The following is a 23,428-nucleotide window of genomic DNA, read 5'->3' as shown; positions in this document are numbered from 1 at the left end:
TTAAGCGAACCTTAATTCGATCGCCTGTTGAGATCGTGACGTATCGATGCGCGCACAAAGACGCCATTGTGGTTGGTTTGCATCATTTCTCCTGAGACGGGTGGTAAAAGCAATGTAGGGTGGAGGTTGTAAGGGTAGAGTTGAACAGATTTCGAATGCAAAGTAACACTGTCTACTGTGGCGTGTTGTCGTCTAACAGTAATGCCCATCCCCAACACCATCGCAAAGTTGTATAAGCCAAATCAAACCGTTCACGCCTCATGAATGTAACAGTCGTCAGGCCCCCTCCATTTTCTCCTGCGCGAGTTTTTGCTGGTCCTTTCTCCGTCGAACGTCTCCCCATATCGCGACGGCGATGTAGATGACACCCATGATGCCTGCGATCGCGCCGTACGCCGCGATGGAACTGGTGCTCAACGGGCCAGCGAGCTGCAGTCCCAGGCCGCCGTTGATCATGCCGAGAGGGATAGCCGCGCGACCGAGCCAGATGTGGGCGTATGAAGAGGCAGTGCGCTGCTGCTTCGGCTTGAACAGGCGGTGATGAACCAGACCGAAGAAGGGTTGGAAAAATAGAACGCCCAACAGCACCATGCCGATGATGGGGTGAGCGGCGGTCAGCTGTTCCTGGATAGTCGCGATATAGATGCCGAGACATGCTGCGACGACGAAGACGGTGTATGAGAAGACTTGGACCGCGCCGTGGATCCAGACGGCGTGCTTGAGACCGGGGATTCGGATGACGATCGCGCCGATGGGGAAGAGGGCGACAAAGACGATGGCGGCCATCGCACCATGAGCGAGCACCATGGCGTCGCTGGCAGATGGAGGTCCCTGTGTGGCAGGAGAGAGCGGGGCTGGAGGAGCCGAGACTGGCGTGCCGTCCGTAGTGATGAAAGGATTCGCAGCCGCTCCTCCTTGTGCGCTGGCCATGTCCCACGAGAAGGATCCATGAGCGCTGTGCTGCTTCATGCCTTCACTGACGCTGGACGAATCGATCGCATCGCCTGATAACGCAGCCCAGATCCACTCGGCACTCTGGTCGGAGAAGTCCATCGACCCGCCGTTCCATTGGTTGCAATTGCTGCACTTGACGTTCGCCGTCATGCGGCCATTCGCAATGCCGGAGCCTTCGAGTAATGTCACGTTCATCGCCGTGTTGTATTCGGGTTCGACTTCGCCGGTGCCGAGGCGAGGGGAGAGGGTGACGTTGCCGTTGCCGTCGGCGTACACCATGAAGATGTTGGAGCCGGCCATCTGGGATCCTTGGCCCAGGCCGATCCATGAGTAGGATGACGAGCCGGAGATTTGGAAGAAGACGTCTCCCGAGCCTGAGCTTGCGGTTTCGGCGGGGATGTTGAGTTGGTAGCAGATGTCTGATGACGGGCATTGTTGTGATAGGTGCTGAGCAGATGTAGCGACGGCTGGGGGTGGACGGTTAGTATACAGCGTCGTCATAGATATTTGCAAGCCAGGTGTATGTCTTACAGAGAAGCGCCACGCCGGCGAGCAGAGAGAGAGAAGGCATCGTGTGTAGTATGAGAGGGATGATGCACGAGGAAGTGGAGAAGTGCACGAGAGTCGCACGAGGCAGTGGAGAATGAGTTGAACGGAACGATAACTGGGGATGAGGGGAAATGATAAGAGTATATGTAGTGCGATGAGCCTGCCCACCGTACCAGCCTTGCATGAGATAGGAAGGCACTTGTCGGACGTTTCACCTTCCCGTCTGAGCACATCATGATACAAAGCCGCATCAATGGCTTTCCGTGCGCGTCATTGGGGACCGTAGCAGCGGTCAGCGACCTTATTTTGGCGGGTGCGGTGATCAGTGCAGCGAGGCGTCTGGCGTCGTTTGATGGCGTAGATCCGCTCGGCTGCAGCGTCGACCAATGCGCGCCCGCCGTGTCGATCGGGATGCTGCCCTGCCGGCCGCTGATTTGCTTCTCACCCATTCCCCCTTGCTTTTTTAGCATTTTGCTTTGCCTTTTAGCATGAACCGGGAGCAGGCCTAGCCGCTGATCTCTCTACCCCAGGGTGCCAAGGTGCAGCCGCACCGAGGGACCGGCTGGGGAGGCAGCCGGGGGCCTTGACGACACGCGCGTTACTGCTTGGCTGAGATGAATGAGCCGGAATGCTTTGGCGCCTGGAATGATACGAATCTTGCCTTGGCAGTACCGGTCGCATCTGGGCTCGTTAGTTGGTGTGTTGGCTCGTGCGCACCGACGACTTCACCCCGTCTCGACTCTCGATACGCAAGAATACCCGGTCTGCAATCCACATCTCACTTGGCGAACCGCCCAGTTCTCCAGGGTGCGAGTCGTGCGTGGCTTCGACACTTACGTGTTCTCTCGCCTTCTGCCGACTTGGCCTCAACTGCGCCTCGCGGGCTGCGTTGGCGGAGAGCTGCTCGTCCTTGGTGAGTCTCTGGATGCACCACTCGAGAGTTTCAGGTACGTATCTATGACCGGTTGCTCAATCTGCCTGAACTCTGGGGCCACTCGTCAGATTGTCCGGGTCAAATTCCAGCCGAATGTACCCAAGTACCTTGATTGATATCACGTGACACGGTCTAGGCTGCCATCCTTTTGGGCACAGCTCACCGACCTGCACACTCCCTAATTTGACAATGCTCCGGAGCCGGAACCAGGCACTCCCAGAACTAGCCTCAAGCCACGACCAATATGCGTTTGTCGTACTGGGATGCTTCTCTGTGTACGCTGACACACGGCCTCTCCCCGTCGGCACTATCACTGGTTGACGCGTCAAGATTCCCACGTCTCACCACCTTGCACGCTCACAGGTGAGTCAACCGTGCGCCGAGCGGCAACCAAGCACCTTTGCAATGACCAAGCCACTCTGAACACGCGTTTGTCACACCCTCAAAGCTGTCCCCCTCGACTACGCGGCGTTGTCCCTTCCCGTCAGCACTCTCGCGAGCTACAGAGTTCGCGTCGAAACTCTCGACAGTGCGACCCGCTAGCCCCTTACTCCATCCTCCTCGGCTCGTCGATCTTCCTGCCTTGTGGATCTCCCCGGCTCGTCGATCTTCCTGCCTTGTGGTACTCCCCGGATTCTCGAGCTCCCTGCGTTGTTGCGCTCCACGGATTCACGAGCTTCCTGCCCTGTAATGCTCCACGGGTCTTCGAGCTTCCTGACTTCTCGACCTTCCTGCCTTGTGGTACTGCCCCGGATTCTCGAGCTTCCTGCGTTGTCATGCTCCACGGATTCTCGAGCTTCCTGACTTCTCGTGCTACTCGACTTCTCGAGCTCCCTAGCTTCCTGTGCTCCACCATTCGACAGCTCTCCGCCGGCTTCTCGTGCTCCGTGCGGGTCAGGTGAAGTTCCACGAGCAGACATCAGTAGCTCGTCGACGGCGAGATCACACCATCGAGTCAAGTCCAGAATTCACTCGAGCACTCCTCGGATGCCGGGAAGATGGCTTGGTATTGTTGGGTCTTGGACAGATACGTGCTACTTTCATGGTGTCTCTCCCCAAACAATGTGTCATCTTCAGAGCATGCGGCCGTCCTTCAAGCATGTGCCCATCACGGGCTTGGAAGGAGAATGGCCTGCTGGCCACGGACAGTAAATTCGCTGCTCGAGACTGTTACCGACTCCAGCCATATTTCGCACCACCTTCACCCCGCGCTGCCTTCCCTTGCGACCACTTGTCTTCCATCGCGTCTTGTTGGCTCCGCGCATTATTCACCAACTGCTGTAGGCTGTGTTTGCCGGGCGCAATAGCTTTCACCGCTCGGTGCTCCACAACCTCACCAGCCTGTCGTAATTGCTCGTTGGCCGCGTACTCATGCTCCATGTTAAAGTGCGCAATCTGAACGTCGCCGCCTTTGCCGTTGCGGCCAAATAGCTGCCGTCTTTGCGCCGGTGTCAAGTTCAGGTCCGGCGTCAGAGCTTGTAGATGATTTGGATTCGGTGGATTTGCCAAAGGTTGCTGTGAAGTGGGCAGAGTTTCTGTCGGCTCGTGCGCCTCCTGGGTGATTGGTTCGTAGGTGTCATTGAAGCTGGGTTGGGGTTGTTCTTCCTCCTGTGGCACGGAAAAGAGCGAACGTTTCGGTTTGGGGGGCGGTTCAGTAGTCTTTGGGTTGGCAATCACGTCGTCTTGCGCAGCAACAGCCGGTGTGACGTGAGTAGCAGTGACACTGCCGTTGGACACCTTCTTGTTCGGCGCCTTCTTCTTGTTGGCGACACTCAGAGGCTTGAACTTGGTCGCCTTGGCTACAACGGTGTGCTCCTCAGCTTTCGGGGCCGTCGTCTCTCCAGCGTCAGCACCCAGCGTGCCATGGAATTCTTCTGCCTGCTCTTCTTGATCCGAGGGCGCTGGGGGTGGCGCGCGACTGAATGCAGCTTCGGAGCTCGTCCTCAAACTCACGCCAGCTTTGGGTACATTGAGGCTTGCTGCCTTTTTCGGCGCAGGGAGAAAGCTGTTGAAGCCCCCAAATGTTCCTCCTGTCTTGGCTCGTTTGGTCGGGGGCGCCTCGTCTTGTTCGGATGGGTCTGGGTGGATGGTGGGAAGATCAACCTTGAGTTTGCGTGGTTCCAAAGGATTGATGATTTTTTGAAAGGCAGGTTTGGATGGCGCAGTGACTGGAGGCGCCTGTTCTCCAACGTCGGAGTCTTCGCTGTCGGAGTAACTGACCAGCGCCATCGTGTTCGTAGGTTCAAGTATCCCCTGCTCCTCAGTATTGTATAATCATCGGTACAGCGCGGTTGGAGTTGCGGGTGAAGATGTCAGTAAGTTGGTCCCCACCTCACGGTCCATGTCGGTGGAGGCGTCCCGCACTTGGCGCCGTCCCTACCAACCTCACTTCTCCACACCACTCCAACCACACAACACTTACGAACCCTCTCGCCTCATGCACCTCCGTGACAGCTGGCCTGGCGCCTCGCTGCTCTCATGTCGCTCCTTTTGAACGAAGACTTCGCCACCTACACCCTTCGTCACTCCTACTTGACACACATTCACGATGGTGTCGGCGAACGCTTGATCAACCTCAATCCCGCCGTCTTCAACAACCCCGCCTTCCGTGCCGCGGGCTGGACCCCCGATCCCGCCGCGATCAAACGATGTTACAGTCCGCCCATCCCCACTACTTCTGCTGCAACGAGTGGGCTTGCAGAGCAATACTTTCGAGCCCCGCGTAGCCGACTCAATCTCCGAGATACTGGCGGCGACGGCGAAGATGCGGACGGTGATGTCGGCGGTGGACTGATTACAGGCGACCGGGGAAGCGAGGATACGGTGGGGGCGGTGGATTTGAGAGTCAATGAGAGAAAGCGACGACGTTCAAGAAAAGAGCAGCTGGAGGAAGAGGACAGCAGTGACCTGAGCGACGAAGACTCGGATTCCGAAAAGGAGCGCACCGCTGCGCAAAGCATCAAATTCGCAAAGGCGCCTGTGAGGAGGACTGCTACGAAAAGTCCATCCCATTCGTATGGCAATGATCCGATGCTGGGAGGGGAGGAGGACGAGGGAGACGATAACCAAGGCCCGGAGGTCATGGTGACCAGCCCGAGCAAACCTCTGGACAATTCTCGCCTCTCCTTTCGCCCTCGGGGAAGTAGTCTATCTGCTCGAGTGGACTTTGTAAAGCAGCGCGCGAGGGCCGATACCGTCACCTCATCAGAAATGAGCTCGGAGAATGAAGTAGATCCCGCTCGTGGCGCTTTCAACCGCAAACTACCAGGCCGTCCGGATCAGAAACCGAAAAAGACCGTCATGCTCGCAGAACGGATCCAGGAAGAGGATCATAAAGACCTCGAGCGAACCGCCTCCGCCGACGCAATAGGTGACAGCGACCTGGAAGACGAGTACCTCGACGAAGCATCCGACCTCAGTGACGAATTCGAAGCCGTCGCTGAGGCGACCTCCCCAGGAGAAGGCCTATTGAGCGCGGGAGCCCCAGTAGGCCAGGCGAGCGATGTCACATCACCTGAATTCGCTGTTGTGGCTGATATGCCGCCCGCCATCGGCCCTCACCAAAATCAAGGAAACAGTCCACGCAAAAAGGGTACAAGTAAGGAGGAGACATTACCCAGACTGGCAAAGCTACCACCCGGAGCGACGTTGCGTAGAGCCCCGGCCGCCTCTCTTATCTCAATGGCTCTCAAGGGCGGCAGTGAAGGGCCAGGAACGTCAGAAGAGAAGCCATTCCAGCGTTTCGCGGATCTTTCTGGCAAAGGAGAGGCGAGCCCGCTGTGGATCAAGATCTATGCACCATTCTCCAAAAGTCCTTCACGCGCCATCGAAGTTCCCACGAAGAAGACTCGAGATGGCAATGCCATCACGATAGCAGAGCTAATCGGACTGGCGTTGTGGCGGTACAATGAGGAAGTCTACGACCCGCCGTTGACAGCCGACCCCAAAGACAGCAATATCAACCGTTGGGATCTGCGAATTGTCGAAGACGAAGAAGTCGACTTTGACTTCCCGGCTTTGGTCCGCACGCGACCCGTCACCGATTTTACCAGTAACAACAATCGTCCTCCGCAGCGACGAGCCAGGGACAGGCCATGGGATGAGTTTGGCCTTGTGCGAGCAACAGAGGAGCAGTTTAAGGCCAATGAAGAGGTGACTCCGCAGATCGGCGCCCCGAGCATACCACTGCCCCAGGCTGTGAGCAATCTGTCCAAAACGGCACCAAGACCTTCACCGGCGGTACGGACGAACACCGATACATCCGTGCGATCGGCCGTCACCCCTTCCTTCAGCGTCCCACACAATCCAATTACTGGCCCGACTTTCGCCCCTTCGGCGCTCAGGAGAGACACGGGAAATGTAGCACTCGATGCTCCTCAACGCGAAATCGTGCAATCGACCCCAAGGACGGGAGCGGCGAAGACTGTGACCGTCCACTTCACGGATCCTCAATCCTTCACGTCGACCAAAGTGACCATTCCAACCACCGCCGACACCTACATTGCCGAGATCTTCGACCACGCTTGTCAAAAGCTAGGTCAGGAAAAGGGCTTGTACGTCCTCAAGGTCCACGGAACACAGACCATCGCGCCACTGGACAGGACTGTGGAAGCGCTGGGCGATCGCCTCCACATCGACCTCGTGCGTCGCCGCTTCATCGGCGCGGGCGATGGCCCCTTCGGACTCGGCCTCAGCGGCAGTCCCGGCTCCAGCTCACCGAACCAGCCCTTGGAACTAGTTGCGCCAGGTACACCCGGTGGATCAGGCGGCAAGAAGCCACGGAAAGGCTTCACCGTTACCTCCCACCCAACACTAGCCTCGTCGAACCTCAACCTCGTCGGGCTCGGCCTCGCCCTCCCGCCAGAACTCGGCGGCATCGGCGGGAAGAAGTACAACGTGCTACGCAAGCAACCGCTCTCCTTCGCCCCATCGCACCCTCGCACCCTAATCATCACGCCGGAGTACATGCAAATCTTGCCCGCGGCGCCAGACAGCCTGGTCGCGCCGACGGGCAAAGTGACGAATGTGCCGATGAGCTCGGTGGTGGGCGTCAAGGTGAGCCGGAAGCACCCCAAGATGGTGCGGGTACTGGTGTATCGCGAGAAGGAGACGAAGCGGTATGATTTCGAGGCTGGGAGTAGGGATGAGGCGAATGCGATTGTTACGGACGTGAGGCGCGCGGTGGAAGCTGGGGTGGGAGCTGTCTGAGCCGGGTGGGCAAGTGGACCGACGTAGTTATTGCTCAATCGATTCAACTTGTCAGCTGGGGCGAGAGCTGTCTAAGCCCATGGGAAAGTTGACCGAGTAGGATCTTGCTCATCACATGCAATTCTTTGAACATGTCAGCTCTAGCGGGAGCTCTCGGAGTAGTGCATTGAGTCCAGCCTCCGCGTTAGCCGCTGCACGCGCGCCTGCCTCGCTGTCTGCCTTCGAGATGCGCCGAATGGTCCGACACGTCGCCTACTTTGTTGACCACTGGAATAAAACGTTCCCAAGCTGGGTGAGAACATAGACAATAGGCAATAACAATGAGTTGATCGGGGAAGATGTGGAAAGCACAGATGATATTTTCGGAAAAAGTCACAATCTGAAGCTGGATGTCCAATACGACAGCGTAACTCGCCACCATCTAGTAGTACAATCCCGTGTTGACCTTGAGGCCGTTCGCCTCGCAATGTTCTACGTACATTCTTGCAGTTTTCCGTTAGCAGAGGGCCCAGGGATGCCAGGGGAATGAATACTAACCTCCAGAAGCTGAAGCCGTCCATGATCTCACGGAGGGTGTTGTCGTCGTTGTAGAACTCAATGGAGCCAGTGACGTCGAAGATGACCTCGGAGCCGGCGCCCATGTAGAGCGTGTGGATCGTGCCGGGCATCTCGGTGACATAGTCGCCCGGCTTGCCCTCCCAGGAGTACCTACACGACGACCACGATCAGCGCCACGCTCATCACAACGATCGGGCAACGGCAAGCGACTCACTCATGGTATCCCCAGTTGCCCTTGATGGTGTACGCCTTGACCATGCCGCGGTGGCGGTGCTTGCCCAGCTCGGCGTGCGGGTCGGTCTTGAGCGCAATCACGTACGTGCCCGCGCGGTTCTCCATGCGGTACATCTTGACATAGATGCTGCCGGTCCAGTGGTACCAGCAGGTGTCCTTTTCGCCATCAATGTAGACATCGGGCGCGCCGTACTCGTCGGCGAGCTTGTCCTCCTTCTTCTCGTTGTTCTTGACGCGGTCGCCGTCGTTCTTGGCCTGAGAGCGAGGTTAGCACAGGTAAAGTAGGGAGGACGGAGTGATGGGTAGTACCTCAGCAGCAGACATGATTGCGATTCGTTACGAAGCGAAGGTATGTGATGGGTGTATGAGAAGAAAATGGGATGAACAGGAAACAAGTGGTGGCGACAAAGTTGCCTTGCGATACACTGCTTATATACCGGGAATCTGGTTCGAAGCGAGCCCCAGGTATCCATTTGAGTGGTCGCCGCGCATGCTTACTCCGCTCGCCTCTGATTTGTTCGCGCCCGAGACGTTGAGGTCGACCCCGCAGCGCAAAAGCGATGTTAGATTCGGGGACCCTGCGGGGAAAGCCCCAGATCGGCGGGGAAGCGCAAGAAGCCGATATGGCCAGACCATTCCATTGGAAGCGGATCTCCGATTTATTTTCTTGCAAGTGTCATGTTCCCGCGGCTATGTCTGCTCAACCACTCCGTCTAGTAGTGTCCAGTCCGCCGGCTTGCTCTGCCCTCAGGGCACAATGCCTCCGGGGGCTCCCGCCAGGCGCTTGCTCCCGAGTCATATGAAACTCTCCAGATCCTTCCCAAGCTTGTGTAATACGCCGAGTGACAGCGAAAGGTTACAGTCATGCCACAGGCTTGCGCGGACAGGTCCGCGCACGCGCTCTAGCCCTCGGCGGGGTCACTCCCCGTGGGGCCCATTGGCACGAGGGGTTGGCGCGCAACGTATAAGTTTGGCAAGCTGCCAAAACGAGGCGGGGAAAGCATATACCGTGCTCACCGCGTTTGCAATCCGACACAATGGGAGGTACAATGAAGGCCGTTCGTTTCCATGCTGCCAAAGACATCCGTGTAGATGAAGTGCCCATCCCCGAACTCAAGCCGGGTTGGGTCCGATTGAAGCCTGCGTTTGTCGGTATTTGCGGCAGTGATCTTCACGAGTACGAAGATGGGCCGCATATCATCCCCCCGAAGGGAAGCCCGCATGTGATGACCGGCGAAGGCAAGACCTCACCCATGACGCGTCAATGTTATTGATGCAACGAGTCTAATCGTTTGACAGCTGCTCCCATCACCATTGGCCATGAGTTTTCCGGAGTGATTGACCAGGTTGGTGAAGGGGTGACGGGCATCGAAGTGGGCGACAAGGTTGCTGTGCAGCCGACGATTTACGATGGCGGATGCCGTGCGTGCAAACGCGGTCTGACCAACTCATGTGATTCGTTTGGCTTCATCGGCTTGTCCGGCTGGGGCGGTGGCATGGGGGAATACACGACTGCTCCTGCCGAGTACATCAAGAAGCTGCCGAAAGACATGGACCTTAAGATTGGCGCGTTGATCGAGCCTCTCGCGGTCGCATGGCATGCTGTTGCCAATTCGCCCTTGAAAGGTCAGAGCCCAATGTGGTGCATGCCGATGCGTGGACGATGCTGATCAAGCGAGTGTACAGCCGGCGACGCCGTCTTGGTGCTCGGTGGCGGCCCCATTGGTCTGGCCGTTGTTCTATCGTTGGTGGCGAAAGGCTGCAAGAACATTACCGTGGCTGAAGTAAGAAGACAACGCGAAAAGCATGCTTCTGACCCGATCTAACATGTGAGCAGATCTCCGGAAGACGACGACAGTTCGCCAAGGATTTCGGCGCGCATCACGTCGTCAACCCAATCGAGGAAGACGTAGTGCAAAAGACGAAGGACCTGACGGGTGGCGAAGGCGTCGATCTCTGCTTTGACGCGGCCGGCGTGCAAAAGGCCGTTGATTTCGGACTGGAAAGCGTCAAGGCTCGCGGGACATTTGTCAACATTGCCCTCTGGGGAGCGCAGAGGGTGGCGCTGAACATGACGCACATGCTGTTCGGGGAGCGCAAGTACGTCGCGAGTAAGTGCCAGTCCCGTCTACTCATGCTTTGCTTGGATCTGCGGCTGACGAGCGTACAGCGGTCACGTATGTCGATGGCGACTTCGAGGCGGTCATCGAGGCGGTGCACCGAGGCGATCTCAAGGCGGACGGCATGATTACCAAGGTCATCCGACCCGATGAGGTGGCCGAGGAGGGCTTCAAGGCGCTGGTGGAGGACAAGGAGAACCAGGTGAAGATTCTGGTGGACATGTCCAAGGCCAAGGAGGTCTCGACGACGAAGTAGGAGTTCGTTGTCGCTCTTGATAGGTGGTTGTATGTGAAATTGGCCGCGCCGTTGGCCTCTCCCTTCATTGTTCCCAGGTGGATGGTGAACAAGATTTCATGCGAGACGGCAGTGAGATACCTTATGTACCTTATGTTACCTCGGGCAACATGGGAGACATTGATGGCATGCGGTGAGGGAGGGATGAGTTGAGCTTCACCCCCGGTCCGTGCGTTATGCACCGCCGATGCTCGCGCGTCTCCACCACGTCCAAATACCTCCGCGCCCATCACCATGCCTCCTCTCGGTACAACTTTCATTCCACATCTCTCACTCTCTCCCACCCACCACTAACACCATGTCCATCTCAGACCCCCCCTCAAGCATGACGCCTCTGGCGCCGAGCGTGGAAAAGGCCTACTACCGCAAATGCATCCAGCTGAAGCGCCGGCTGAACGAGGTGGAAGCCGCGAACGACGAAGCGAAAATCCGCCGGTCCCGACTGGATCGCGGCGTGATGAAGATGAGACTCGAGCGCGCGTTTCTGCTCGATGAGCTGCGCAAGCGCATGGAGTATAATGTCGATGCGAGCGAGGGCAGTGCTGAGGAGGGGATGACTACAGTACGTTCCGCACCGCATATCACTCACTCACTCCACCACACACATTAACATTGACACCAGCCCCCGCCCGACCGCCCACACCGCGACAAGCGAAGACGACCAGACACTGCGCCCACTGCCCCCTCAAACCTCGCCACATCCCCCGACCCTCAACCCACCACTCAAGGCAGAAGAATCCTCCCGCAAACCGACCCCGACGACCATCGCCCACCCCCCGCCTACCCTCTCCCAGAAAGCGCACACCAGCCGCGGCCGACGAGCAGTCAGCGAAGCCGTCCGAGTCCCGGCAGTCCTGGCCGGCCACCGTCTGGTTTGCCGTCTACTACTGATCGAAGGGCTAGCGCGATGGATTTGGATGGTGTGGATGAGCGTGAGCGCGATGCGCCGTTTAGTCGGGAGGCGGGGGCGACGGGTGAGGCGCTGAGTACTGGGCCGGCGGTACGAGAGGATGCCAATGGGGAGAGGAGGCTTGTGTCGCCGAGCGTAGGCAGGGAGTCGAGTGGAGGGGCGGGGTTCACGACTGTGAATGATGCATAGAGGGGTACGTTGAATTAAGAGCATGTGCAATGACAAGGTCCGGAAGAGCATGCGGATGACACAAGAGGCACAATTCAGCCAGGTCATCGAGGCCATGCTACGAACCAATTCGGAGCAGAATGTAGTACTAGAGACGATGCAGTCACGTAGTCCCAACACACAACCTCACCATCCCATTTCCTTCAACTACGTGAACGATCCCCCCTAAAAAGTCGTCTGCGCCAACCTCGAAGCAGCGTTCCTAGCATCCACCCGGTCGACATCATCCTCTTCCTCCACCCGGCCTAGACTGCTCGACTGGCTGACCGCACGCTTCCTACCCGTAGCGTCGCCAGTCTGCTCTCCACTCTCCACATCCTCCGGCACAGAACCAGGCACGCCGGAGACAGTCACAATGCTACCGGAGATACTGCGGTTGAGACCGTCTGCACGCCGGGGGACTCCGCTCCACGCGTCGCCTTTCGGCCCCTGGCTTGACGCCAGACTAGAGCGGCGAGCGATGGGGTGGGCTTCGCGCCCGAGTCTCGACAATCCTCCCGAGGCATCGATGTTGCGGACTTCGGGACGGACTTGTTCGAGTGTGGCTAGGGTGCGGCGCTCAGCCTCGATTTGTCGGAGCACGTACTCGCGGATGCTCACGCGCAAGTCTGCGGATGTGCGCGCGAACCACTTGTTCTTGTCGACGAGAAGATTGGCGGTCACGCGTTGAGTCTTTTGTTGAAGATAAGCCTCGTGCGAGCGCGCTTCGTCCAGGGCAGAAATTGCTTCGTCCACTTTGTCGCGCTTCACGCTGGACGATGCTCGGAGACGGTCGGCTGCGTTGAGCTTGGAGCGCGTGGCTTGCTGCGCCTGAAGCAGCTCTCGGAGGAGAATGTGGCGGTTGGTGAGCGTTTCTTTGACAATGAAAGCGTCAGCGCTGTGGTATGCTAGCGGGTCGGATAGTGTTGTAGCCTCGGCGGTGCCTTGCGCGGCGTGAAAGTCGCCGGTGTTCTGAATCACTCTGCCCAGTTTTCGATACGCGTTGGCCAAGCCCGATTGAGTTTCTTGCGCCGTGAGAGCGGCAAGCTTCATCCCAAGATCCGACTCCGCCAGGCCGAGAGCACGCCGGTTCTTGACCACACGATCGAGCTTCTGCTGACCGTCCATGGAAGCGAGATAGAAAGCCTTCACAATAGGCCGGCTTTCCAGCAGTTCCGGCGAATCGTCGGGTGGCGGCGCAAACTGCTTCAACACCTTTCGCCGTACGCCGGTGGCAGGCTGACGCTTGCGCACAACAGGGCTATAGCCAAAGTCGGACTCGACAAAAAACACCATTTCCTCGTCGCGCATCAAGACGTCATTACTGCACACAACGTTCAGCCATCGCTGCAAGTGCGCTTTGGTGCGAGCCTCGTCTTCGTCCGTGCCCATGCCCGCACTCGTGGAAGCAGGAGGCACTGCAGGGACAAAGGTCTCGGGGTTAGACGCTGTGAGATGCGACGCCAGCTTTTGGAACTCGGAATGTGTCCTACGAACGTCTCGAAATTGAGTAGTCCGGAATTTGGGAAGATTGGTCTACGGGCATGGTTAGCGGAAAGGACGGTAATTGGGGACTCAGTCACCCACGTAGACATCAAACTTCATGATCGGATCTTTCTTCCCGCTTCTCTCCAACCCCGTGATCTTTGCCTGCAGCTTGTATTGGATCTGCGGTCTCTGTTGCCCCGCAGAATGGTATCGTGCGGATTGAGGCCTTCTCTGCTCTTCACCCGGCACTGGTGCTCCATGGTGCTCTGGCCGTGGCTGCGACTCGTATTGCTGCTGGTGTTGCGGCTGTTGCCATTGGGGAGGAGGCTGATGCGGATGATGGGGTTGGGGGTGATGAGGATGATGGGGATGATGCTGCTGCTGCTGCTGCTGCTGCTGCTGCTGGGGCGATTCAGATGCCCAACCACTGCCAGATCTTTGATGAGAGAAGCGCTGCTCATCCTGGTGCTCTCCATTCGTAGCCGGCCCGCTGGCAGCAGCTGCTGCCTGGTATGCGGAATCGGGCAGGTCATGTGTAGGCACATCGTTGCTGAAACTGTTCCTCCCCGCTTCCGGCGAGTTGGCCCATGGGGAAGAGCCAGCACCGGGGTAGTCCATGGGGCTGTTGGTGTTGTCTCGGTAGGTTGTCTCGTAAAAGGCACGCTCGGAGGTGCGGCGTTGGAAGCGGAGGTTGCTGGGGCGGGGGGACTCGCGGGCTTTGCTGTTGGTGCTGGGGCCGGAGGCGGCGTCGTCGTTCATCTCATCATCGTATGGTTAGGGATGTGGCAAAGGCCAGGAGGGAACATTGGTGTGGAAGGCGGATGGATGGTGGACGGAGGGACGGATTGCGCGGCGTCAGAAGCCGAGCAGTGATGGAGGAAGCTTGGACCAAACCTTCCCAATGGAACATGCCGGCCTTGGACTTTTATGGGAGAAATCTTGCGGATGCACAGCACATCGTTGGTCCATCTTCCGAATCCTCCATAGGGTGAACTCGGTGATTGGATTGGAGGCGGGTGATGGTATTGCGATGGCTATCTGCACGGCAACGCTGGTCGTGTCGCATCGGCCATAGCAAGCATGCGACATCCTTCTCGACCTCCTGTCGCCATCAATATGCGGCGACAGGGGGAGATACGGCAGCAGCCTCGCTGAATCGAACGAGAAACATTGGCATCATCGCGCACATCGATGCCGTACGTTGACGCCATGCGGCCCTTGCAATTCTACGGACGCTGACGTTTCGAGCAGGGCAAGACAACCACCACCGAGCGCATGCTCTACTACAGTGGCTTTACCAGGCGCATAGGAGGTATGTGATGCAGCTTGGTGTCAGCATGAACGATTCACTAAGTGTCAAGCAGATGTGGATGAAGGCAGCACCGTCACCGACTTCCTGCCCGCCGAACGTGCGAGAGGCATTACAATCCAGTCGGCCGCCATCACCTTCTCATGGCCACCCACAGCCCAGTCTACTCAGCCCTCGCCCCTTGATGCCTCCCTTCCCGCCTCTGCACATCCCCACAATATCAATCTCATCGACACTCCAGGCCACGCCGACTTTACCTTTGAGGTTCTCCGCTCCTTGCGCGTTTTGGACGGCGCGGTCTGCATTCTCGACGGAGTTGCCGGCGTTGAAGCTCAGACGGAGAAGGTATGGGCCCAGGCATCCGCCTACGCCATCCCACGAATCATCTACGTCAACAAGCTCGATCGAGACGGTGCGGCCTTTGCTCGCACAATCAAAGAAATCGGCGCTCGATTGGGCGTCTGGCCTGCTATTTGTGGGATCCCGTGGTGGGATGCGGAAGGCCGACTGCAGGGGGTGGGTGATGTCGTTGGCCTGCGAGCGCTGAAATATGCAGCAGGAGGTGATGGAAAGGACATCGAGGTCTTCAATCTGCCCCAATTGGACGCTCACGATTCCGCCCTCGCAGCCGAGCTGAAGCAAGCTCGGATGGCCCTGGTCGAGCTTCTATCCGAACACGATGATCAACTCGTCGAGAAATATCTCGAAGCAGACGACGATGCCCTGGCCATTGCGCCTCAGGATATCACTAGCAGCCTCCGCCGCTGCATTGTCGAGCAGTCCCAACGCATCGTTCCGGTGTTTGCCGGAGCAAGCTTCCGCAATGTAGGCGTCCAGCCTCTGCTCGATGCTGTAGTCGACCTTTTGCCGAATCCAGGCGAACGACCGGATGCTGAGATCAGCTATGGCCCTGGCCTGAAGGCGAGACTGTCTGACGTTCTCGCCGGAAAGATCAAGACCGCCTCTCCTGCGGGTGGTAAAAGCAAATCTCTCTCGAAAGAAAAGGCCACCTTTTCCTTGCAGAGATTCGAAGCCTGCGCAATTGCCTTCAAAGTGGTTGCCGATGCCAAACGAGGCGTGCTGGTCTACGTCCGCGTCTACTCTGGAGCAGTCAATCGCAACGCTGTCCTTTGGAATACGAATCTTCGAATGGCCGAACGAGCTCAACGATTGATGAGAATGTATGCCAATGAAGCTGTCGAGATCGATAGCATATCAGCGGGTCAAATCGGCGTCATACCAGGGCTCAAAGCCACTCGCACTGGCGACACTCTCATCAGCTACGCGGGCCTGAATCCCAAGTCGGGTCTGCCAGAGCCTCTGGGCAGCCTGCAGTTGAGACCGATCGATGTTCCTCCGCCCGTCTTCTTCGTCAGCGTGGAGCCGAGCAGTCTAGCGGAGGAGAAGCAGGTCCAGGAGAGTTTGGCGATCCTTCTTCGTGAAGACCCCTCTCTGCACATATCGACCGACGAAGAGAGCGGCCAGACACATTTGTCTGGCATGGGAGAGCTCCACCTCGAGATCGCGCGTGATCGCTTAGTGAATGACTTGAAAGCGAAAGCCAGAATTGGCAGCATCGAGATTGGGTATCGAGAGGCGATTACAGCAGAGGGTGAGCAAGTCACAGAGACATACGATCGAGAGATTGGTGGCAAAGGCTCAAAAGCAGCATGCACGGCGGCCGTCTCGCCAATGCACGACGCGACAGAAACTCCAGAAGGACACGACCAAGTTATGCATTTACCAGACAACAACCGCCTGACCATCGCAACACCTACCCTCCACCCCGACGGCTCACCAATCGACTCCACTCAACCCAGTCTACCACCCCACCTCGAGCTGCCCGAAATCCTCCAAGCCCTCCGCAACGGCGTGTCCGCCGCTCTCGCCCGCGGCCCCGTCCACGGCTACGCCCTGCACTCCGTAGCAGTCGACCTCACCTTCAACCCAGCAACGCACATCTTTCCCAACACCACTCTCGCCGCCCTCTCGTCCGCCGCGCGCTCAGCCGTGCAAACGGCGCTGCGCCAAAGCTCCGGAACCGCCGCCACCATCCTCATGGAACCCGTCATGTGCGTCACCATCAGCGTAGACGAAAGCAGCATGGGCGCCGTGGTGCACGACCTCTCCAGCTCGCGCGGCGGGAGCGTCGTCTCCCTCGGTGCTGAGGAGGAAGCGACAACATCGACAGCCATCGACGTCAGCAAAATCTACACGCCCCCGGATCCCTTTGGGTCCGTCGGTGCTGCGGATTTGGGCGTGGCGGGGAGGAACCCTATGCGCCAGGTTGTGGCGCGCGTGCCGTTGAAGGAGATGGTGGGCTATCTGAAGCATTTGCGCTCTTTGACTGGAGGGCGAGGCACGTTTACCATGGTCGTGGATCGGTTTGAGAAGATGGGGGCGCAGCGGCAGCGAGTTGTGTTGAATGAGTTGAGAGGCGATTATGCATAGGTATCTAAGGTAAATGTATGTACATGCCCGTTTGAGGAAAGAGAAAAATAAAGAAAGCAACGACTCAATCATTCGAACTCGCGACCTATCCAAAACATACACACAAAAAAACAAACTCCTTTTCAGGAGAGAAAGCAAGGCGAGACTCGTAGGACCCCAACAGGTTTGCATTTTTCTGGCCTCTGACCAACAGATCGTTTGATGCTGCCGGTCATTGGTTAAGGATAGCAAAGAAATCATTCAATATTTAGACGGTATAGGCTGTGACGAGGATTCGTCGAAGCGCTACATTTAATCGTGCCTGCAAGGGTGCTTCTCGTAGATTGCGCGAGGCTGTGGGCAGGGCATGAGAGGGGAGAAGAGGGCGGAGGCAGCTTCGATGGAATGGGGAGAACAGGTCCATCGGCAGAAGCAAGGGGATGGAAAAGCACACATACATGACGATCAGGAACAGGAGGCGGCCGGGCGACAGATGATAGTTCAGCAGTACCGGTCTCTACATGGTATATGAGTCTGATGAATGGGGCACGTCTCTCAACCCAAAAACCGTCGAATCTCCCCACCCACCCCCTCCAAATCCAACAAAAACGTGTCATGCCCAAATAGGCTGCGGTCCTCCCCCAGCTCCAGATGCGTCACGCTCCGATTGCCCGCGCGGCGCAGCGTGTCGGCAATCTCGCGCTGCTGCCAAGCCGGGAAGAGGATATCAGATGCCACGCCCAGGACCAACGTGGGGATTTTACGCAGGGGCGCGAGGCCCTTCACAAGATCTTCAGGTGGTTGGCTGGAGAGGTTGTGCTTGCTGTTGGTGTCTGGGGTTGGATCGGCGGAAGCCATGATTTCCTCGCTGTTGGCGTCTTGCTCTTCGTATGGCGTTTCGGGCGGGGTGAGAGTATACTTTGCTGCTCCCGCTGCATCTTCCGGGAGTCTGTCGCGCAAGCGATCCGCATTCTTCCTTCGCCGTTCGGCCGTGGCGTCTTGCACTTCTTTGCCTAGATCGAAAATATCCATTGCTTTGCTGATGTAGAGTAGACTGTTGGCATCGTATTGCAGACACCATTTCTCCCCTGCGTGGTCGAGATAGGTTTCGATGAGGAAGTCTGCGCAGAGGGCAGGCGGTTTGCTGGGGTCGGCGCGTGCACGGCCGAATCGCTTTTCCCATTCCGGCCCGGAGCGATAGGTGATTGTCGCGATTTCGCGCGCGAGTTTCATCCCGCGGTGAGGGAGCATGCTCTCGTAGTAGTTGCCTCGCGTCTTGGCCCATGCAGGGTCGTTCATGAGGACTTGACGTTGCGTGTGGCGCATCGCTATGCTGTAGGGATGACTGCGAGCGCAGCCGGAGACGGAGACGATGCGGCCTACCCGCTCATTGTCTTGGATCCCCAGTGCTAAAGATTGCATTCCGCCCATGCTGCAGCCGACGCTCGCGTACAACTTTTGAATCCCCATGGAGTCGAGCAGTCGAAATTGGCCGCGCACCATGTCGGACATGGTGAGGATGGGAAAGCTGGTGGCATACCGCTTCCCACTGACGGGATCTAGACTGCTTGGTCCCGTCGAGCCATAGCAGCCGCCTAGCACATTAGTGCAAATGACAAAATACTTGTTCGTGTCGAGCGGTGCGCCAGGTCCAATGAATTTCTCCCACCAGCCAGGCTTGGGATTGGCCTCAGTGCTGTGTGCGTGGCTACTCGCGGACAGTCCTGTGTGGATGAGGACGGCATTACTCTTGTCTGCGTTCAGCGTGCCCCATGCCTCCCAAGCAATGTCGAAGGATGGCAACACACCACCCCAGTCGAGCAAGAGTGGCTCGGAGCAGTGGAAGGTCTGGTGTTCACCTGTCGTGTAGTCAGGTTCGGGGCCGGCAAGGGATCGTTTGCTGGTGAGTTCGCGGCTTTTGTTCTCGGCGCTATCGAGACATGGAAAGGAGAGTTGGGGGTTGGAAGAGGGGGATTCGGCGGGTTGGGCGGCGGATTGAGCTTGGTGGAGGATTCCGGCATTGAACAGCCTTCGAGAATGGGAGGAGGATGCGATGATTCGGCTGCGAGGATTGGTTTTGCGCACCGCACGTGGGGCACTGCGAAGGAAGGAGCAGGCCGTCCTTCCCACTGTCGGGATTAATGCCATGGTGTGGATGGAAGTGCGAAAGAGTAGATGGAATGCTCGACCAGATGAGGTGTGCTCGTAGCTCTATCGATAAGGCCGCGCCGAGCCTCGGACCAATCACAGCCGCCCGCGGCTGGGCTTTAGAGCCATGGGTCTGGCTCGTATGTCGCTGCACTCACTTCACGCGTTTCCTCGCCTCATGAGCGCGTACGAGAAGATGTCATGGACTTCTTGTCCCGCCTGCTCGGCACAACTCCCAGCAAGGCCAACCCGAAAGGCCCAGGCAACGACCCGGAAGTTCGACTGGCCAAGTTCAAGCGTCTCTACCACACGGTATTGAGCCTATGCAATCGCCCCAGGAATCTCAGCACAGAAGGGCCACTTCTCGAGCAGCTCCATGGCTGTCTGCAGCGCATCGATGCCATCGTCCGAGAGGAGAGCAGGGCGCCTGCTCCGCATCTGTCTTTGCAATTTGCAGCTTCCAATCGGATATATACTGTAATCGCTCGAGCGGCCACTGCAAGCCAGAATGAAGCAGTTATCCAAGCCAGCGTGTCCATTCTGGCCGCACTGGTCGACAGCGAGGAGGAAGACTTTGTCTCCAACGTCATCTTTGCTAAGAGCCTGATGCGCTTGGTGACGCGGGTGGTAGACGGTGACTCTGACACTCTGCCGGTCAACATCAGTACGGAGACGGCGATTCTGGAGCTACTGTTCACCATCGCGGCCAAGATACGCCTGCAGCCGTATCTTCTGCCATCCTGGTTTCATGCGAGTGCCAGACCAGAATTGGACGACGACGCTCTTGGGGAGAAGCAGGACTTTGTGGGCTTCACGCAGAAGAATGACTTTCCATTGTGCTACTTGCTCGTCGACCGAGTACATCGTGAAGGCCGCGTTGGTGACTTCGCACGCACTGGCCTGCTCTACATCTTCGAAGCAACCGGCAGATCACCAGATCTTGAGGAATGGATTGTCTCAAGCGACCTTCCTACTCTCATGGCCACTGGGTTGGGAGCTTTGTATAGCCAGCTCAGTCGAGAATTAAGCATACTGCATCCCGATGCGACATTGCCGGCTGTGCTCGCTATGAGCGACTACAGCACGACACACCCTCGGGCAACAGCCGAATCCGCCTTCTCAGATCGCCACCGAGCCGATATGGCAACCTTCTTGTCATACTTGACCTTCTGGCAAGATGTGCTGGATCACTGTCGGAGTGCAGACGTGAAGCGGACGCTTCTGGACCACTTTCAGATCTTGTTCTTGCAACAACTGCTCTATCCTTCTCTGCTGCAGTCTTCCGACATTGACGCAGGTAGCTCGGTAGCGGTCTTGACCTACATGAACGCCATGCTGGAATCTCTCGAACGACCAGACTTGATCAGCATGATGCTGGAGTACCTGCTGGCAGTCAAAACCGGGTACTTGGCGGAGCTAGACCAGTCCGTGTCTTCGCTCGAGCCGCCAAGGTCACCAACATCAATGAGGAAAAGGCAGAGTCTGCTGACCCTCACTGCTTCTCAACACCCAGACGACGAAGTAGAGCCAGCGCTGTTCAGTCTGGTGGATTTGATCTTGAACAACGTACGATCACCCAATCCGCAATCAGCTTTTGCGGCATTGAAGCTGGCTACGACGATACTGGCTCGCCAAAGAAATCTCGCACTTGGTACAATACTGAAAGTCGAGAAAGCTGACTACACAACGGCGAGAACGATTGGCGCTCTGGAGGTGGAGACTGAGGAGTATACCGAGCTTGCGACCTCTCTCCACAATCATTCTGGTCTGGAAGATGCGTATATTGGCCTTGCTGAAGATGCGCGCACTACTGTTGAGGCGCAGGTTCCTTTCCAATCGCCGACCCTTCAAAGTCAAGGCCCAGGCGATGTCGAGATGTCTTCAAGTCTCTTCATTCTCTCCCGGAATGGAGCCTTCCTTCGGGCCTCGATCGCCCTGCTACAGACATTCTTCTCCAACAGTATCGATGTCAATCTCGCCTTGACTCAGACATTCATCTCCATCGCGGCTTGCACTGCCATCCGCTTAGACCCCTGGCTTGCGCTCGATCCCGCTCGTTACACTTTCGACACGGATGAAGTGGAGCCACAACAGCGTCCATGGGCAGCGGGTCTGGAAGTCGAAGAGCAAGCACACCACACCGCTCTGCAACAGTCATCAAGACGCCCGGTGTGGCCTGAAAAGCAGCACCAGCCCACGCTCTACTCGATCCTACAAGGCTTGCTGCAGGAGGTCAACAACATACGCGTGAGCCATCCAAATCTGGACCACCTGATCTCAGTTCGCAAGACCATGCTTCAAGCCACAAGTATCGACACGAATCTACTGTCCAGCGACCCGCCTTCACTGGTGAACAGCCCAACCCAAACAACTCCACCTGACTGGCCTGGAACCTCCCCAAGCATGCGCTCCCCAAGCATGCGCTCCCCAATCCCAATTAGAACATCCTCTCTCGCGGGACACCGCCACGAGGCATCCAGCCCACGTGCAGCAGGGAGCCTCGCAGCATCACCGCAGCTTACGGCAAACAGGCCAAGCCATTCAATATTTCAGCCGCCGCCGCCGCCCGAAGCACCCAGCACTACTGATGTGCTCATGCAGACCATCACCTTCCCGATCGGCGGGGAGGATACGAGCCCCAACGACGCTGATGGTGCACGAACGGCCACGTTGAATCACGTGCTTACCAACGTGGTCGTCTTGCAGGAGTTTGTATTGGAGCTAGTGGCGGTGCTACAAGCCCGGGCGGCTATTCTGGGGCAGCGGGAGGTGCGGTTTGTGTGAAGAATCAGCGTCATTTCCAGGAACATATTTCCAGGAGCAGGTACGGGGCTGCCGTCTGAAACGATAGATTGTGTTGTCCGGCCACAGCAAATAAACACCCATGTTTTCCGACCCATCGACCATTGAAGATGACTCGTTCGCTCCGCAAGCCATGGCTGACTGCCACGTCTTTGGGGTTGCACAAGACTTCATCATTTGAGGAACGGCGCGGTCGATCCGGGTCCACTTTCGACCAAAGCAGGAAGCACGGTGTATTCCTGGTGCCTTGTGCTACCGTGCTGCATGGTCTCAACGTGCGAGGCTGCCTTGGCTATTGGTGCTCAGCATGGCCAGCCACATGTCGGTGTGCAAGTTCCCGTGCGCGAGGCCCAAAAGAATTTCGTTGAGAGCGCCATTTCAGGTGCGCTGTGACGGCCCCGGCTTGTCACATCCCGGAGCATACCGGAGACAAGGAATGTCATGTTTGTGTTGACGGAGAACGGTCGAATTGGGCAGGCTGGCGGGGTCGGAAAGGCACGGCTCCTGCGTGGAGCCGCGCTCTAGCTAAATTCGACGTCTCCGCTGTCCGCATTGTCTGCACCACTTCATCCTCATGTCGTCCCGGCACAAACGATACGTCGTCTTGTAACCAGGGTCAAAAATTTCATCCCCGAAGACCCGCCATCCCCTGTCTTACGTCAGGTGTGCCTGGACGATCCTGGTCGTGTCTGGTCTTACAATGTGGCCGGCACTACTGAACGCATGTCCCACCCCAGCCATGTTGTCGACGGCAATCCGCCGTGTGCTGCAACGTGCCAGCCCCAACGAAGAAACCGTCGGGATGAGACCTGAAGTGGCATGGGCGTAGAAGATGATGGTTTTGACCGCCGGCCACGGATTAAGGCGGGAAACGGTGCGCCTCTTGCCTCTCCCACCGCCTCGTACAACGTCTGTGCTACATCTAGAAGGCCTTTCCAAGCCGGCAACATTTGAGATTAGCACTCGCGCAGCAACTCGGTCAGGACGGCCATTGTTGCTGGTTCCACGTGGAGCGTCCACCCGCTGCCACACGAAAATACGATGCATCTTCTGCAGGCACCCAGGAGTATTGCATATGATTCTGCTCCACCACACCCCGGGTGTGTACATGTGCACAGCCTCGTTCAGGCCCACGCTATTCGCTGTGCTCAACCATTGCAGTAATGGGCAGACTGGAAGCTCAGGCAAACAGAGGCAGCAGCGAATCGGCTTGCGTCTACGCCTTTTGCCCCTACTTTGCAGGTCGGAAGTGACTCAGACAAGGTAGCGGTCAGAATAACAA

General features: G+C 57.5%; 10 protein-coding genes across 10 annotated transcripts; 5 read left to right on the top strand and 5 right to left on the bottom strand.

The window, feature by feature from the left end:
* Positions 1-128: 128 nt before the first annotated feature.
* Positions 129-1,788, bottom strand: BDY17DRAFT_169094 (uncharacterized protein). The gene has a single exon (XM_033729793.1). It carries the CDS (start codon positions 1,453-1,455, stop codon positions 277-279), a length of 1,179 nt encoding a protein of 392 aa, XP_033588244.1. The 5' UTR covers positions 1,456-1,788; the 3' UTR covers positions 129-276.
* Positions 1,789-3,482: 1,694 nt separating this feature from the next.
* On the bottom strand, positions 3,483-4,753 carry BDY17DRAFT_169097 (mitotic checkpoint regulator, MAD2B-interacting-domain-containing protein). Its single transcript, XM_033729794.1, has one exon. The coding sequence runs from the start codon at positions 4,664-4,666 to the stop codon at positions 3,608-3,610; it is 1,059 nt and encodes a 352-aa protein (XP_033588243.1). The 5' UTR covers positions 4,667-4,753; the 3' UTR covers positions 3,483-3,607.
* Positions 4,754-4,915: 162 nt separating this feature from the next.
* Positions 4,916-7,624, top strand: BDY17DRAFT_233110 (stress-activated map kinase interacting protein 1-domain-containing protein; the record flags this gene model as incomplete). Its single annotated transcript, XM_033730245.1, has 1 exon — positions 4,916-7,624. A coding segment is annotated over one exon (2,709 nt), but the record flags the coding sequence as incomplete, so codon positions are not given.
* Positions 7,625-8,066: 442 nt separating this feature from the next.
* BDY17DRAFT_325190 (uncharacterized protein) lies at positions 8,067-8,761 on the bottom strand (the record flags this gene model as incomplete). The annotated part of the gene is made up of 4 exons (XM_033737311.1): positions 8,067-8,127; positions 8,183-8,353; positions 8,418-8,692; positions 8,747-8,761. 4 exons carry the CDS (start codon positions 8,759-8,761, stop codon positions 8,067-8,069), a joined length of 522 nt encoding a protein of 173 aa, XP_033588241.1.
* A 431-nt stretch (positions 8,762-9,192) lies between these two features.
* On the top strand, positions 9,193-11,026 carry BDY17DRAFT_169054 (uncharacterized protein). The gene is made up of 5 exons (XM_033729792.1): positions 9,193-9,676; positions 9,737-10,063; positions 10,124-10,221; positions 10,275-10,548; positions 10,608-11,026. Exons 1-5 carry the CDS (start codon positions 9,475-9,477, stop codon positions 10,811-10,813), a joined length of 1,107 nt encoding a protein of 368 aa, XP_033588240.1. The 5' UTR covers positions 9,193-9,474; the 3' UTR covers positions 10,814-11,026.
* A 59-nt stretch (positions 11,027-11,085) lies between these two features.
* On the top strand, positions 11,086-12,120 carry BDY17DRAFT_299437 (uncharacterized protein). The gene is made up of 2 exons (XM_033733910.1): positions 11,086-11,414; positions 11,475-12,120. Exons 1-2 carry the CDS (start codon positions 11,151-11,153, stop codon positions 11,949-11,951), a joined length of 741 nt encoding a protein of 246 aa, XP_033588239.1. The 5' UTR covers positions 11,086-11,150; the 3' UTR covers positions 11,952-12,120.
* BDY17DRAFT_299436 (uncharacterized protein) lies at positions 12,121-14,325 on the bottom strand. Its single transcript, XM_033733909.1, has 2 exons — positions 13,557-14,325; positions 12,121-13,505 (listed from the first exon to the last, which is right to left on the bottom strand). Exons 1-2 carry the CDS (start codon positions 14,214-14,216, stop codon positions 12,156-12,158), a joined length of 2,010 nt encoding a protein of 669 aa, XP_033588238.1. The 5' UTR covers positions 14,217-14,325; the 3' UTR covers positions 12,121-12,155.
* A 407-nt stretch (positions 14,326-14,732) lies between these two features.
* Positions 14,733-17,217, top strand: BDY17DRAFT_253472 (P-loop containing nucleoside triphosphate hydrolase protein; the record flags this gene model as incomplete). The annotated part of the gene is made up of 2 exons (XM_033731343.1): positions 14,733-14,769; positions 14,819-17,217. 2 exons carry the CDS (start codon positions 14,733-14,735, stop codon positions 17,215-17,217), a joined length of 2,436 nt encoding a protein of 811 aa, XP_033588237.1.
* Positions 17,218-17,617: 400 nt separating this feature from the next.
* Positions 17,618-19,360, bottom strand: BDY17DRAFT_299434 (homoserine O-acetyltransferase). Its single transcript, XM_033733908.1, has one exon. The coding sequence runs from the start codon at positions 19,342-19,344 to the stop codon at positions 17,752-17,754; it is 1,593 nt and encodes a 530-aa protein (XP_033588236.1). The 5' UTR covers positions 19,345-19,360; the 3' UTR covers positions 17,618-17,751.
* A 185-nt stretch (positions 19,361-19,545) lies between these two features.
* Positions 19,546-21,636, top strand: BDY17DRAFT_236206 (Retinoic acid induced 16-like protein-domain-containing protein; the record flags this gene model as incomplete). The annotated part of the gene is made up of 1 exon (XM_033730299.1): positions 19,546-21,636. A coding segment is annotated over one exon (2,091 nt), but the record flags the coding sequence as incomplete, so codon positions are not given.
* Positions 21,637-23,428: the final 1,792 nt, after the last annotated feature.

Source organism: Neohortaea acidophila (assembly GCF_010093505.1).
Source record: "Neohortaea acidophila strain CBS 113389 unplaced genomic scaffold BDY17scaffold_7, whole genome shotgun sequence".
Classification (NCBI taxonomy): Eukaryota; Fungi; Ascomycota; class Dothideomycetes; order Mycosphaerellales; family Teratosphaeriaceae; genus Neohortaea; species Neohortaea acidophila.
Note: the sequence above shows the minus strand (reverse complement) of the source record. Positions and strands in the feature narration are given on the sequence as shown.

What these genes read in the sequence shown, in the direction of transcription:
- BDY17DRAFT_169094 (XM_033729793.1), bottom strand. Translation starts at nt 1,455, where the DNA reads ATGACGACGCTGTATACTAACCGTCCACCCCCAGCCGTCGCTACATCT.
- BDY17DRAFT_169097 (XM_033729794.1), bottom strand. Translation starts at nt 4,666, where the DNA reads ATGGCGCTGGTCAGTTACTCCGACAGCGAAGACTCCGACGTTGGAGAA.
- BDY17DRAFT_169054 (XM_033729792.1), top strand. Translation starts at nt 9,475, where the DNA reads ATGGGAGGTACAATGAAGGCCGTTCGTTTCCATGCTGCCAAAGACATC. An exon ending in TGCCAATTCGCCCTTGAAAG is followed by an intron (nt 10,064 to 10,123) that starts GTCAGAGCCCAA and finishes GCGAGTGTACAG; the next exon opens with CCGGCGACGCCGTCTTGGTG. An exon ending in AGAACATTACCGTGGCTGAA is followed by an intron (nt 10,222 to 10,274) that starts GTAAGAAGACAA and finishes ACATGTGAGCAG; the next exon opens with ATCTCCGGAAGACGACGACA.
- BDY17DRAFT_299437 (XM_033733910.1), top strand. Translation starts at nt 11,151, where the DNA reads ATGTCCATCTCAGACCCCCCCTCAAGCATGACGCCTCTGGCGCCGAGC. An exon ending in CTGAGGAGGGGATGACTACA is followed by an intron (nt 11,415 to 11,474) that starts GTACGTTCCGCA and finishes CATTGACACCAG; the next exon opens with CCCCCGCCCGACCGCCCACA.
- BDY17DRAFT_299436 (XM_033733909.1), bottom strand. Translation starts at nt 14,216, where the DNA reads ATGAACGACGACGCCGCCTCCGGCCCCAGCACCAACAGCAAAGCCCGC. An exon ending in TCATGAAGTTTGATGTCTAC is followed by an intron (nt 13,506 to 13,556) that starts GTGGGTGACTGA and finishes CCATGCCCGTAG; the next exon opens with ACCAATCTTCCCAAATTCCG.
- BDY17DRAFT_299434 (XM_033733908.1), bottom strand. Translation starts at nt 19,344, where the DNA reads ATGGCATTAATCCCGACAGTGGGAAGGACGGCCTGCTCCTTCCTTCGC.